The 14511-nt window shown below is 53.5% G+C and overlaps 1 protein-coding gene and 1 long non-coding RNA gene across 6 annotated transcripts in view; one reads left to right on the top strand and one right to left on the bottom strand.

Annotated features, from left to right (window-relative positions):
• Positions 1–56: 56 nt before the first annotated feature.
• On the top strand, positions 57–7491 carry LOC106008019 (uncharacterized). Its single transcript, XR_015450617.1, has 2 exons — positions 57–476; positions 3828–7491. It is a non-coding gene; the product is annotated as an uncharacterized LOC106008019 (long non-coding RNA).
• The window catches only part of Ube2f (ubiquitin conjugating enzyme E2 F (putative)), a 39969-nt gene continuing 32861 nt past the window's right edge, over positions 7404–14511 (bottom strand). For 4 of the 5 annotated variants that reach the window (XM_021247282.2, XM_021247283.2, XM_087209543.1 and 1 more), the window contains 4 exons: positions 12729–12786; positions 11476–11508; positions 9463–9525; positions 7770–7984 (listed from right to left, as the gene is read on the bottom strand). In XM_021247282.2, the coding sequence (XP_021102941.1) occupies positions 7934–7984; positions 9463–9525; positions 11476–11508; positions 12729–12786 (205 nt within the window). In that variant the 3' untranslated portion in view covers positions 7770–7933. Of the gene's footprint in view, positions 7985–9462; positions 9526–11475; positions 11509–12728; positions 12787–14511 lie in introns of all 5 variants that reach the window. The other variant, XM_004868397.4, reaches the window with a different exon arrangement.

Raw genomic sequence — 14511 nt, 5'->3', positions numbered from 1 at the left:
GAGAGGGCGGGGCGTCCTCGAGAGGCCTCCGCGCCCACTTCCGGGAGCCGGCGAGCGCCGCGGTGCTGGGGCGTCCTCGGCCGGGCGGGCACCAGAGGTCCGGCCTGGGAGCCCCGCGGTCGCCGGCCTCTGTCCGCCTCCCCGCCGGGCCGTGAGCCCCTTGAGAGCCCAGCCCATGCCGCTCCTTTCTACGCTGCAAACTTGGCTTGGAGAAAAGTCCCGAGACTCACGGTGCAACGTTTGGCTCAGCAGCAGCTGAAGCTGTGCGCGAGGCAGGGCCAGGCACCGAGGAGCGTGCCCCGAAGACAGACCTTGTGCCCCTGGACCCAAGCGCCCCACGCAGAGGTGCAGTTCCGCGGGCGGGTGCCTGTCGTTCCCCTGATTTTGACGGAGTGAAGTGAGACAACCATTTGCGGATATGTAGAGAGGCTGCTAGGGAAGCCGGACGGTAGACACGCGGGGAGGACAAATCCAGGGTACGTGTCGGGGGTGAGACGGGGGTGAGACGGGCTGGGGACAGCAGGACGTGGGGCCGAGGAAGAGCGAGCAGAAAGGGTGGCCCGGGGACGAAGACGTGGAGGGGAAGAGAGGGCTATTTGGCCCCGCCGCGTGAGCGAGCCGAGGTCAGCCGCGCGGGAGGTGTGAGGAGCGATCCAGTGCCCGCTTCCGACGGAGACGCCGACCGCTGACCTTGGCACTGTGACAGTTTACGTCTCCCAGGCCCAGTCGGCCGAGCAGAGCTACTTCACTAACTTAATCCTGGTAACGTCATCGGGGGAGTGGGGGGACGCGCGGTCCCGGGTTACAGATGGGGAAACTGAGGCACCGAGGTAATTGCCACGGCTCGTGCACGGAGAGGGCGATGGGAGCAGATCAGGAGCTCAGCTCGCCCTGGACCCGCGCAGCCTCCCAGGCCTCGGCCTGTTGGGTCCAGAACTTGACTTCCGGCGCTACCGGAGCTCATTTCTCGCCAGGTGCAGCCAGTGGCAAAGGGCAGCCGGGGTCAGGGGGCGAGTGGCGCCCAGGAGCGGAAGACAGCGAGAGGGGAAAGGCAGAGGAAGCGCGCGCAGTGTTGAGGATAGGCGAGGGAGGAAGGAGACCGTGAAGGAAGCATGTGCTCATTTCTGGGCAGGCTAAGCAGTCCAAAAGCCACGCGAGGCCAGGCACGGGGGCACACATCTGCAGTCCCAGGGTGCGGGAGGCTGAGGCAGGAGGACTGCCAGGAGTGTCAGGCTGCCATGGGCCACATCACCAGCCTGTCTCAAAAAAAACAAAAACATGGGCCGGGGATTCAGCTCAGTGGTTCTACCGCCTGCTTCGCAAGCGCAAGGACCCGAGTTCAGTCTCCGGTACCAAAAAAACACACAAAACAACAACAACAACAAAAACAACCCAAAAATAGGTAGAGCCTGGAGGGTGTTTAGGGAAGTGACAGTATTTTGTATGATACTACAGCAGTGGATATGTCATGTATTTGTCAAACTCATACAGTGTACGACCCCAAGAGTGACCCCAGATATAAACTGTGGACTTTGGGAATCGTGATGACTTGGGGTTCATCAGCTGTGACAGATGTCCTGCTGCAGATGTTGACTGCAGGGGAGGCTGTTGTGTCCTGGGACAGGGAGGAGGTGCAAATGCTGCACAGTTTTGTTCTGTTTTTATTTGAGACAGAGCCTCACTATGTAGCCCAGGCTGGCCCTGAACTCACAGGGATCCACCTGCCTCAGCCTCCCAAGATGCTGGGATTACAGGTGTGCACCACCACGACCTGCTAGCTCTCTGCACAATTTTGATGTAAACCTAAAATTGTTCTAAAACACAAAGTCTGTACCTAAGAAGCAAAACTACTCAGTAGATGGTCTGAAGAGCAGAATATCCACAGCTGAGTAATGAATCAGTGACCTAGAAGCCAGAGCCTAAGAATTCGGATTCTGAAACAAGCTCAGAAAGATAAAAGATGAGAAATACGAGTCATGGAATGCAAGTGCCTGGCACAGTTGAAGACATTTCCAGTCCTACCTGCAGGGAGCAGGTGTTTTTGCCACTCAGCGTCCTGCTCCACAGTGCTCTGCCCCAGTCGAGGTGGCCGAGGCCAGGAGGCCCCGAAGTAACTCCACATTTCCATTTGGAACCCTTGCTTCTGCCTGAGAACTTTGAAATTTCTTGAAGTGCTAGTCACTGGGATGATTTTTTAGCTTTTATAGGTGTGTGATATCTTGTCTTTCTCTCTGAGAGATGTACCCCAGGCTGGCCTGGAACTTGTGCAGTCCTCCCGCCTCAGCCTCCTGAGTGCTGGGAGTATGGGCACCACCATGCCCAGCTGTGAAGTCCTGCCTCTGCCATCATCTTTGGACAGTTCCTCTAGACCAAGTTCTAGCCTATTTTTCCTTTCAGTACTTCACAGATGTTTCACCACTACTCTTGCTTGCATTGTGTATAGTGAGAAATCTGCTGTCTCACTTACGTATTCCTCTGTGTATTCTGATTTTATTTTGTCTGCCTTTCTACTTTTGCTCTATCACAGCTTTTACGCAGTTTGATTTGATGTGACTTGGAGTGGTTTTTTTCTTCATGTTCTCAATGCTTTGGGTTTGAGCTTTTCACACCAGTGGGTTTATAGTGTTCAATTTGGAATTTTCATTTTTTTTTCTCAGATATTTCTCCTCCACTTTTCTGGGGACATGTGACTGTAGGTTATCCCAGAGCCTGCTGAACTGCATGTTGTTGGGGGGGACTCTGAGCTGTTCCCTTGGCTTTGGTTGTTTTTAATGCTGTATCTCCATGTTCGTGAGCCTTTTCTAGGGCAGTATCTAATCTCTCAGAAAACCTCTAGTGTCTCTTTCATCACAGATACATACTTTTCTTCTGGCATTGAATTTTTCTTTTTATATTCTCCACCTCCTTAAACTGTTCTAATGCTGTTGTTTTTTTTTTTTTTTTTTTTTGGTACCAGGGACCGAACTTGGGTCCTAGCAGGCGGCGAAACCACTGAGCTAAATCCCCAGCCCTGTTCTAATGCTCTTATTGGTCATTTTTGTCACTTGTGTATTTGTTATTTATGGGTCTGTTTCTGTTGACTCCCACCCATCACCATGGGTCTGATTTGCTTCTTTGCATATAGTTTTTATTGAATGATAATCATTGCACGTTTTACTTTGTTGGGGCTGGGTTATTTTTGAGATTTATATGTAGATTTATACTGTAGATTTATATGCAGATGTAATAAGAGATCCTTGGCCTGGGACTTAGCTCAGTGGTTCTGCCACCTGCCTCGGAAGCGCAAGGTCCCGAGCTTGATCCCCAGTACCAAAAAAAGATATCCTTTACCCAGTTTTCCGTATGGGTTACATCTCTGATCACAATCAGGATATTGATCTCAAATCAGCTGGTCTTACTCAAATTTCCTAGGTGTTTTAGTTTTGTTTTGCGGTACTGGGAATTGAGCCCAGGGCCTTCCCACTGAGCTACACCCCTAGTCCTTTTCTTCAGATTTGAGACAGTCTCAGTGAGTCACTGCATTGCCCAGGCCAGGCTTGCACTATTCCTGTACATCAGGTCTCCAGGTAGCAGTCACCAATTCTCTCAGAATGAGGAAATCTTATCTGCACTTACATGCGTTATTCCCTCTACTTTTCAATAGCACTCTTTGGACCATTAGTATAATTTTAAATTTAATCATTATCCACAATTTATAAAGATCCCTTCTATTATTTCCTTTGCTGAAAGACCTTCCTTTAGTCGGTCTTTACAGACAGGTCTGTAAGGAAGCATTCTTTTCATCTTACTTCATCTGAGGTCTTAATTGCGCTTTCTTTCCTGAACAGGGTGCTGGAAATGGAACTCCTGATGGGCAGCAAGTGATTTTCCTTTCAGCAGTTGGGTGGGATCCTGCCACTTCCTGTGGTCTCTGGTCCCGTGGGCCACTGTCTTTCCGGTTGCCCTGGAGGGACTGGATCTCGGGCACTGTGTGCCTCAGCGGATTCGTCCAGTGGTGAGCACAGCTGCCTTGGTGGAAGGAGGAGGGGCCTGTTAGAGGCGGCTCTCAGGGCCTGACCTGGAAGTGCACACCATGCTGTGAGCGGCTGTCCTCTGCCCTCCTGTTTCTGCCTTGCTGCTCATGGACTAAACCTCGAGCCAACATAAACCTCTCCTCCTTTAATTTGTGGGTGGAGGGTGTTGCGTCTCAGTGCCAAGGAAAGTGACGGAAACTGGCCGGCTCTCCCTCCATTAGTAGGTTTCCTTCACACGCCAGTCTCCTTGCCCAGGAGAGCCGGGATCCACGCACAAGTTTGAGCATCTTTTCAGACTGACTGAGGCCCAGACTCTCCGCAGCAGGAACAGGGCCGTTCACCACCACAGCTGGCAGGGTAACAAGAGCAGACCATGGGAGCAGGGTCCCAGAGGTGAGAGTCAGGGTTCTGACAAGATTCCTCAAATGAGCTCCCAACATCGGCAGAAGGAGACTGAGGCCCAGAGGTGGTGGGAATCCAGCAAGGAGAATGGACAGGGAACTGCGGGTATCCCGCTGTCCCGAAGCAGGGAGAAACATGCAGGGTATGGGTATGCTGAGGGCTCACCTGACCCTCTCCTGGTCACTCGTGCCTTCTGGCAACCACGGACCCCTGCGGCTGCACCGAGGGCCTGGTCACAAGCACTGGGGACTCATGTCCGCAGCTGGCGCCGACATTAGCTAAGAATTTGGTGTTTGCTGGGAGAACTCTGGCTTAATTTTGGAAATGAAAACTGACAAGCACAAAGGCAAGGTTTTGAAGAGTTCTTTGTACAATTCCATATAAACAAAGGCATTCTCTACAAATCCAAGGCCTGCAACGCCTCCATCAAAGGTGGTTGTTTTTCTGAGTCAGGGCCTCACGGTGTAGCCCAGACTGGCCTTGAACTCACGATCTGTCTGCCTCTGCCTCAGTGCTAGGGTTACAGGTGTGCACCACGCCTGCCTGCACCATGGGTTTTTTGGTAGAACTTTTCTCAAACCGTTAGTTTTTCAGTAAATCAATTCTGGTAACCCATGGGCCAGGGCAAGAGGTGAGGCAGACGGGTGGCAGGGCCCTGGCAAACTGTTCAGGTGCTGCTTGCTTGAGCAGAAACACGGGAGGGAAGGGGGGGAACTGCCATAGGTTCTATCATTTTCCAAGTTCCTTGGGAAAAGAATGGTAAGACATGTTGCTATGAGTACATTTTAGCATTTTACTCACCATGTTTTACGAAAAATACTGAAATGATGACATCTGAATTTCTAAGACTGAATATTCATAAGTAGATGAAGGTGGAAACAACCTTGGGATAAACAAAGTAGCTGGGAAAGACCTGCCGAAGACGCAACTGAATTTCTACATAAAAAGTTTGTTTAGGCTGGCGATTTAGCTCAGTGGTTCTACCAGCTGCCTCGCAAGTGCAATGCCCCGAGTTCAATCCTTGGTACCAAAAGAAAAGTGTTTGACCCGACACCCCACAAAGGCTGGGCTACATGGAACTGGGACTTATTTTTCAGACCCCTGAGGGCAGAGGAAGGCTACTGAGTAAAAGCATGAGTGTGCAAGGCGGGGTTCCCAGGGAAGGGCAGGATGACTGGTTGTTCCCAGCTTTCAGAGCTTTTCACCAAGAGCTCTGGGGAAGGGCAGCAGTGGGGTCCATCCCCAGGACGTGCACTAGGCTGTGTCCACACAAGCTGCCTAAGTGGTGACCCCTGGCTGGATGGGACTGGCAGAAACTACAACCCCCCAGGGGTCTGTCAGTGCCTCCACACGGTGCCCCGAAAACAGCAGATGAGAAAGCAGGCCAAGGGCGAGCACCAGAGGTGCACGGTCCAGACCCAGGCTCAACATCTAAACAGCTATCCTGCCCCAGCCGCCAAAAGGCTGCACAGTGCCAGCTGCTGGTGGGATGTGATGCCCAGCATGGTGTCCCAGCTGCCCAGGGCCAGCCTCTGGCCACACCTACATGCCCACCCATGACAGGTCAGAGGTCAACCACTCCCAGATGAGCAGGGGGTATGGGTTGGCGTACAGCCAGAGGTGCTGCTTTTGTCTCAGTGCGGAAACCCCATAAAGCCAAAAGTCTGGAGTCTGAGGTCCCAAAGACACCAGCAAGTCCCAGGGGGCCCATGGAGGAACACTCAGCACGCTGAGTGCTGAGAGGCCAAGCCTGGCTGTATTTCCACGGGACAGAGTGGTTGACTCAGCTATGGACATGTCCCTTCTTTTGGGACAGGACAGGTGGTCTTGCTGTGTAGTTCAGGCTGCCCTTATACTCAAAGCTACCCTCCTGGCTCAGCCTCCTGAGTGCTGGGGTCACAGACATGTGCTTTCATGCCCAGCTTGAAAAGTCCATTTTAAAGAGTTAATCTCTGATAATAAGGATGTTTGTACTACAAAAATACTCTGCAGTCAGAACTAGTAACTGGTATTCTGCTCAGTGTGGTCCAGCGTGGTCTTTTCTTCCTGCCCGGAACACACCCATCCAGAGCGATGGGCTCTGGCGTTCTCTCCTCTGCAGAGGCAGACCCATGTCCAGCACCAGGCCAGACTCGGGTGTGTGGTGGTACAGCCGGAGGAGGGTGCCTTAGAGCCAGGCTGGTGGGTACCGGGCAGAGGCAGTGTTGTGCCTCTCAGGCACAGGTGGGCTTCCTGAGCTGCCCGCTGAGGTGTTTTCCCTCTGCGCACCCAGATGGGGGCCATCTGCTGGGCCCCCAGCTCTATGGAGCGCAATTCCTGACCTCAGCAGGAAGCCGGGGCTGCACTGTCTGCCTGCTGGGCCAGGTTCCCTCACCATCAGGCCCTTGCTAAGGAAGCCAGGAGCCTGCAGCAGCCCATGTAGGTGTTAGGCAGCAGCAAACGAAACCAGACACGCGTTTATTTTGCATTTGATCTCACTGTTTGGATGTCTAAGTGCCGGAGTGATGCACTTCCTATGAATGTGTTAGCCTAATCCAGCATGGCACGTGCCCTGCAGGGGCCTGGTCCCCCCCCACAGGCCCTGGACCAGTGTGGACCCAGAGCCAGCCACGGTGCAGGTGTGGGGGCATCAGGCCTGCAAGACCAAACCCCGAGATCTCTCCACTGACAGAAGCTGCTGGCGCCAGTCCTGTGCCCGCTGCAGAACCCCAAGCCCCAGCAGCCTGGCCCACCCAGCTTCCGCTAGGCAGCATGTGAGAAAGAACTCCCTGTCTGTTATTTTTATCATCCAGATTAGCTTCACAGGGCTGCGAGATGTCCCGGCCACCTCGACCTGAAAGCAAGAGCTGTGTTACAAGCCAGACCCAGCTGCAAATGCTGGTACAGGAGTAATGTGGCTTTCAGAGTTGCTCTGTATTTCTCTTCAATGGTTGCTTGACCCCACAGCTTTCTGTCTGCTCTATACAATGAAAATACAAACTAAATGAGTAGAAAAAAATAAAAGCATTGAATTGTACAAATTACAAATCTGTTCCAAAATAGACTTACATTAAATAAAATGTGCATTTCAGTAAGAGCTACAGTGGATGACTGCATTCTGGGAGGCTTCACATCTAGGCAGGGCTGACGTTCACGGAGGAAGCTAAGCGAATGTGCATCCCATCACGCGCCAATCTGCGAGGACACTGGACACGGCACGGAGACCGTGCAGGGGACCACCGTGCAGGGCAGGGGAGCAAGCGCAAGCCCAGGCCGAGTTCAGGACGAGACGCCTCAGGCCCACTGTCAGCCTAGACAGCAGTTTCAGGGAAGTAAACATGTTAGGGGAAGCAGACAACGCTCTAGAGGCCCAGACACACTTTCTCGCTGTATTTATGCTGCACTCTCCATCTACAGTGGGCAGTCAGGAGGACAGTCTTCGCCAGGACAGTGCGGTCACAGGACGGGAACAATCCTGTGGGGCTGAGGGTCCAGACAGGAGGAAGGCTGCGCGGTCCCCAGCCTGCCATGTCCTTGTATCATCTGGCGTAGCGCTTGATGTAGTCATCCACTTTATTCCGGAAGTCCTCCTGTGGAGGGAGAGGGAGCGTAAAACCACCCAGGGTGGGGTGGGCACAGCCAGAAGGAGGAGGAGCCTGCCCAGACCTCACCACGCAGAAGGGAGGGTAAAGCTGCTCGGCCCAAAGCTACACGCTGCCTGCAGACAGTGCAGACTGGCTGCCGCTGTCAGGAGGACCCTACTTTCCAGATCTGTCCCTGGCAGGACTCCCTGGGGCACTTGCTGCCCACTTGGCCTGTGCCCGCCCTCGAGGCCCCCATACAGCCATCCACACCTGTAGGGTGGCCATGACACCCAGGGGAAGGCGTGCTTGGAGCTCCACCCGCAACAGCCAGAAGCAGCCCGGGCTGCCTGGGTGCCTGGAGGCCTCTGGGGACGAGGAGGCAACGGGAGCCCAGGACGGAACCAGGCCACCTCTGGCAGGACGGCTGCTCAGATCTCGGCCACGGCTCCAGGTCTGTCCCCAGATCTGCTTCCCAGGGATGTGAAACTCCATGGGACTGAGCCAGAAATGGTCTGGAGCACCACACAGCCCTCACTGTCCAGGGTACACGGCAGCGTTGTCAGAGTTCATTTCCTGGGTTGTATGCTTAGCCCTAACGAGCTGGGCCAGTGCATGCGAGGGGCCACATGTGCTCATGGGAGACTCCTAATTCGGCCCTCTCTGCAGGGGTCACTGGCTAGGCCAGCCAGACCTGGGTCAGCACAGGGGCGTTCTCCAGCACGACTGCCCCTGGCTGGGAGAGTTCCTGCCCTGTGACCTGCTCCCTGGTGATGGGTGCCAACTCCTCATGCCTGTCCCCAGACATGGCTTCTCACTGAGCCCCACGGCCTGTGCCAATGGGGGGCTATGGACCGAGAGACCCCCAGCAAAAGGTCCTCAAGGCCACTTCATCGTCCCCAGAGCCAGGCCACACTGTCAACTCAGCAGGAATTACTGCAAAAGCTCTGGCTGGGAAGCAAGACCCTGGCCTTCTGGCCCTGTCACCTGGGCCTGCCTCCTCCAGGTGAAGCCCACATCAGGCCCACAAAGAGCCCAAGCTCTGGCACAGGCTGCGGTGCAGGATGAGCAGATGCATTCCAAACTGCAGTCTGGGGCCAGGGGCGTCTGGAGCTCTGCTCAGAGCCTGAGGCAAGCTGAGTGGTAGTCAGCTGACCCGGCAGAGTGCAGGAAATCGAGGGGTGGTCACTCAGTCCATGGTGTGCCGCAGCCCTACCCTTCCCCCTGCAGGTTCCCATCCTGTTCCCAAGGGAAAGGAATCCTGGCCTGCTTTACAGGCCTCACCCTGACCTTTACTAGGAAACCACATCTAACAAAACCGCTTCTCTCTGGCCCCAGGTAAAAGGTGTTGCTAGGATCCCACAAGTTGACTGCAATGCCTTTCGCTCCACCTTCCGGCCCTGCTCTCCACTCCTCCCTTATCTAGCCAGAGACGGTGTCCCTGTCTACCAAACATGCCAGGCTGGAAAAGCCTGTCACCTGCTTACCTTGTCCCGCAAGTGATGTTCTGCAGCTTCGATATTCAGTGGATCATCAAAATTCAAAAGATCCTTAAATGAGAGAGACTCAAAGTAAAAATTGGAAATGATCTATTGTTCTGCTGTCCTAAGCTATCACTTTACAAAGCAGCGACAGGAAGCTAGCGAGTGGCAGGCGGGCTGGGCGAGCTGAGGACTGCTCTGGGTACTCTGACAGCTGCTGGTGGCAGTCGGGGACACAGCTGTCCCAATGTGGGACATGAAAGTCACATTAATTTCTATTTCAGATAACTAGAGAAAGCCAACCACTCCTACTACGAGTATTCCCAAATAAAAACCCTGTTCTTTTTAGACACATTCATTTTCCTCTTAACGTCCTTAGTGACTGACACACGTGGCCCTGAGCATCGGCAGCTTCCCCTCTGACCTCGCCCATCTCCCCGACTTCCCTTTGGGCAGCAGTCGAAGCCCAGGGGGCATCATCGCCAGGAGCCAGACTACGTGCACAGCACCATCAGCCTGGCTCCTGGCTCCTCGCCTCGCTAACCAAGAGCCGTGTGGACTTCGAGCAGAGCCCATCTCACCTGCACACGCCTCTCCTTCACACTTAGCAAGGTTTGCTCCTGAATCACTGCTTTGCAGAGTACACACAGTGACAGGTCACGGGAAAGGCCATTATGTTCCTCTTTAGGAGCTATATTACATTTGGGGCTTGTACTCTGGTTTGGAAATAAGTATGATTGTAAGCAGTAATATGCTAGAAACATAGCAAATGAAAATGGTAACTCTCTATGGTTATTCAGTATTGGAAATTTATGTTCCAAGTTCTAAAAACAGGCAAAACCAAACTGTGTATTTTACATAATTCCTAATGTATAGAAAGGCTACTTTAGATACACAAAATTGCTTAACATTTTCACCATACATTTTGCCCTAAGATGAATATATTGACTAGAATAACACTGCAGACTGAACTCATACTCTTGACTGATTCTTTAGGATGTGGACACTGAGGCATTGAAACTTTGAGGCAGCCAGTGGGGTTGCACCAGATTTCCACAGCTTAGTGTGAAGCGCTACTAGCTTTGTTTTTGCTGAAGAGAAAAAAATACTAGGGGCCAGGGATTTAGCTCAGTGCTTCCTCCGCCTGCCTCCCAAGCACAAAGTCCCAAGTTCGATCCCTGGTACCAAAACAAGAAAAAGAATACTAGCTGGGCATCGTGTTGGACACCTGTGATCCCAGCACTGTGGGAGGCTGAGGCAAGAGGGCTGTGAGTTGGAGCCCAGTGTGGGCAACTTAGCAATACTGCACCTCAAAATAATAAATAAATACACGGGCCGGGGATTTAGCTCAGTGGTTCCGGCACCTGCCGCACAAGCGCAAGGTCCCGAATTGGATCCCTGGTACAATAAATAAATAAATAAATAAATACAGGTCTGCAGATGCAGCTCAGTGTGAAGGTCCTGGGTTCAAGCCCAGCGCTGCCCCACAGCACAGGGGAAGAGTAGCGGCCGGGGCCGAGAGGTGCAGCGGGCCTGCTGTGGGGCGCTGTGCCCTGGGCCCCAGCCAAGGCTGCCCCCAGACTCCGAGGCTGGCTCTGCCTCCCCGAGGGGCCTGGGGCTTTTAACTCAGACAGGGACCCCTGAAACTCACTTCTCCGAAAGCCCTTTTATGAGGTGAGGGAGCAAAGATGACATCCAAAGCCCCACTGCCACTTTCCCGTGTGCCTGCCCGGTGCAGCCTCCAGCAGCTGGCCCCTCATGGACACAGGACCACCTTGGCTCAGGTTGCATGTGCCTCCCACCCACTCCAGGACACTGCAGCAATCAGGGCCCATGCGCCTGCAGGACCTAGGAGTGTCGCTCCCTTGCCCCGGCCCTGTGTCACAGCTCCACTTCTGCACGTGAGAGCAATGGAGAAGAGGCCGAGGCGCGCGGGTGCACCTGACCCCTGCGCACCCTAAGGTCACGTCCCAAACAGGCCAGGGAACCAAGGACCCGGAGCGCTGCCGGCATACTTACAGTGAATAAGGAGTTTAATCCCCAGACAACGTCCTGAGGCAGAAAGAAAACAGAATACAACTTTCAGGCTCCTGTGGACTGAAGTCTTTTAAACCCAGGACCCAGAAACATGCCTAGCGCCACGTCAAAACCTGCCCTCACACTCGCTGTTTCCTCGAGACAGGGAAAGAAAGCAACCTTTCACATTAAAACAACCTTTCGTCAGCTGTAACAAGCCCTGGGAAGTGAGTCAAATCAAAGGGACAACACCGCCCTCTGCTCAGGCCCTGGGCGGGCTCGAGCCACTGGCTGCAGGGCCACGAGCACCGCCTTCAGGCACCCACCTGTCACCACAGACTGCAGTCTTCAGAGGAGCGACTTTAAAGTAAAGCCTGGGGCCGCGGACGAGCTAACTGCCTACCCCGAAGCCCTCTTATTACCTCTGCTCTCATTCCTTCAACAATTAAGGGAGGTACATACTTCAAGGGTCAGAGATTTTCATTCAAGTAAAACTGGAAACCTGTGCTGTCTGTCTGTCCTGAGTGGATCTATGGCAACCCCAGACTCTGGCCCCTGCGCCTCAGCTGGAAAGCCAGTGCTCTGTAAGCTTGCTCTCACAGCTGCCCATACTCCACTGGCTGGCAGCCACCCTGGCCCTCATCTGCTTTCTCCTGTGCACCTGAGCCCTGAGCGCCAGGCAGCACGGGAGCGGAGGACAAGCACTGTGCGGGGAGGGAGGAGGTGGAGGCCAGGCAGGCCGGTCAGGAGGCTCACCCAGAGCACAGGCCCCCAGAGGAAGCGGCTCCTCCAAGTGGGGCTGCAGGAGGAGCAGGGCTCTGCCAGACACAGGGCTGCAGAGCGGGGACTCTCCAGGGAGCGCAGCCAGGCACAGGCTGCAGGGGAGGAGGGAGTGGGTCGCGGTGTCATAAGGTCAGCAGCTTCCCTGAGACCAGGCCAGTCCAACGCTCCCTCCCTGCACTGTCCCCAAGGTGCCCCGCTGGTGACAGATGCCCGCCACGTGACAGTCCTGCCACACCAGTGTGCAGCTCTTTCTCTCGAGGACCGGTCTCCAGCCATCCCCGTAACAAGGCCCATGAGCCTCCTGTGGTGGCTGACACCCACCCAGACCTCCCTCTGGCCCCTGGACGCACTGTCGCTGACCCAGGAGGACTCGTATCCAGCCAGTGCCGACCTGGCCGTGCGCTGCTCTCACAGGAGGCAGTGCCTGAGGACGAGGCTGGGGGGGACTGGGACCCGAAGGCGCTGGCGCTTACCTTTAATGTTCTCGTGGGAGCCCAGCCAGTGCCATCAATTGAATGTTCTCTCAGTAAACTGAAACAAAGAAAGCGAGGTGGTCAGCGCAGAGCAGCCGACAGTCACCTGAGCTGTGGGTGCCCCCAAGTGACTCGAGTCCTTCAGCGTTGCCGTCCCCGTGCGGCACAGCGAGAGCTAGTCCTTCTGCAACTTTTCTTCGGCAGCTGCTCGGCTTCTGCCCTTGCTGAGGACTCTCTCCACTCCAGGCTACACACACTCCATCATAACGTCTGTGCACTTTCCTCTGGTCAACCTGCACACAGATCTTTAACCCTTGACACGCAAGTTTTCAGCATGCTTCAAACAACGCTGGAAGAACATCTGTCATTTCAGTATTCACAGAGTGACGCCAACGAAAACAACCACAGGAGGAACAGGCTCTGAGGTGACTACCTGTGTGTCAGGCAGAACCCTAATCTAATGCACAGCCCTAAGTCCAGGTGATGCCTCCGACCGTGCAGCAGCGCCACCGTTACTGTCTTAGGAATGACGGACACAGCTCACCGGGCAGCCCCACGAGCCACACCCCACACCACCCCCAGGCTCTCAATGACCCAAGCTCCTGAACACGACATCTTAATGCATGGCTCTTTAAAAGCTTTTCCAAAGGGAAACTTCAGCTGATTAAAGCAAAATTCTTGGCAGCAGCCCCCGGAGGGGTTGGACTGGGTGAGGGTGGCACACCCTGGCTTCAGAGGGGCAGAGGGGTGCTGCTTCCTAAGTGGGTCCCCCGGTTCCTGTTCATGTTCACAACTCTTCTATCAGTGGTGGAGGCACAGTACATTTTCTCACATCAATGATTTCCAATACTTCAAAAACTGCAATTTATTGGTGCCGCCACCTGCTTCACAAGCAGAAGGTCCCGAGTTTGATCCCCGGTACCAAAAAAGAAAAAGAGAGAGATTTCCTGTTTCACAAAAACTGCAATTTACTGTCAAGCTTCTAACTATATTGTGCAGGGCTTTGATCTATACACAGAAGCTAACATGGTAACATCAGGCTTTTATAAGGGCCTAATTATTACCTGTGACAAATTTTCTTTTAAATAGAGTACAGTATGTCCAAATTCACATCAGTCAGTTTAGATCAGGAGAAAACATGTATATATGTAGACTTTGAATCAAAACTATAATCTTAACTGTCTATGAAAACCAGAAAAATATAATCAACCTAAAATTAACCATTAAAATTTACTTTGAGGGCTGGGCATTTAGCTCAGTGGTACCACCGCCTGCCTCCCAAGTGCAAGGTCCTGAGTTTGATCCCTGGTACCAAACAAACGCCCAAACAAAAAACACAAAAAATTTATTTTGAGCTTTAAAAAGAGAAGAAGAAAAATGACATACTCTACTAATTGGGTGGACATCTTTCTGCCCTACAGAGGCAGGTGAATCTAATTTAAGGGGATCTTCACAACTTTTGAATAGCTTTCTAAGTAAGAGTCATCTATGAAGTCCTAGTGGCTTTTTGGCCCAGTAAGAGCTTGTTACTAGGATGGAGAACTATTTCTGACCAAGCCTGTCCTTTTCTCCTGGGGCCCTGCACAATCCCCAGCTGTCTATATTTGCCTTCTCACACCCCACACAAGCAGGACACTGCTCTCCACCAGCCTGGCTCAGTCAACAGCAGGGAGCAAGGGACAGGTGGGAAGGAAGGGAGGGAGCTGATGGATGAGGGGGCCTGCCAGCATCCTGCCAGCAGCACAGTGCGGGCACAAGAACTCCACACCTAGAGACAGGTAAC

This window comes from Heterocephalus glaber, unplaced genomic scaffold, assembly GCF_053883595.1.
Source record: "Heterocephalus glaber isolate CG9 unplaced genomic scaffold, H.glaber_assembly_v1.0 deba00001004, whole genome shotgun sequence".
NCBI classification, from domain to species: Eukaryota; Metazoa; Chordata; class Mammalia; order Rodentia; family Bathyergidae; genus Heterocephalus; species Heterocephalus glaber.
Note: the sequence above shows the minus strand (reverse complement) of the source record. Positions and strands in the feature narration are given on the sequence as shown.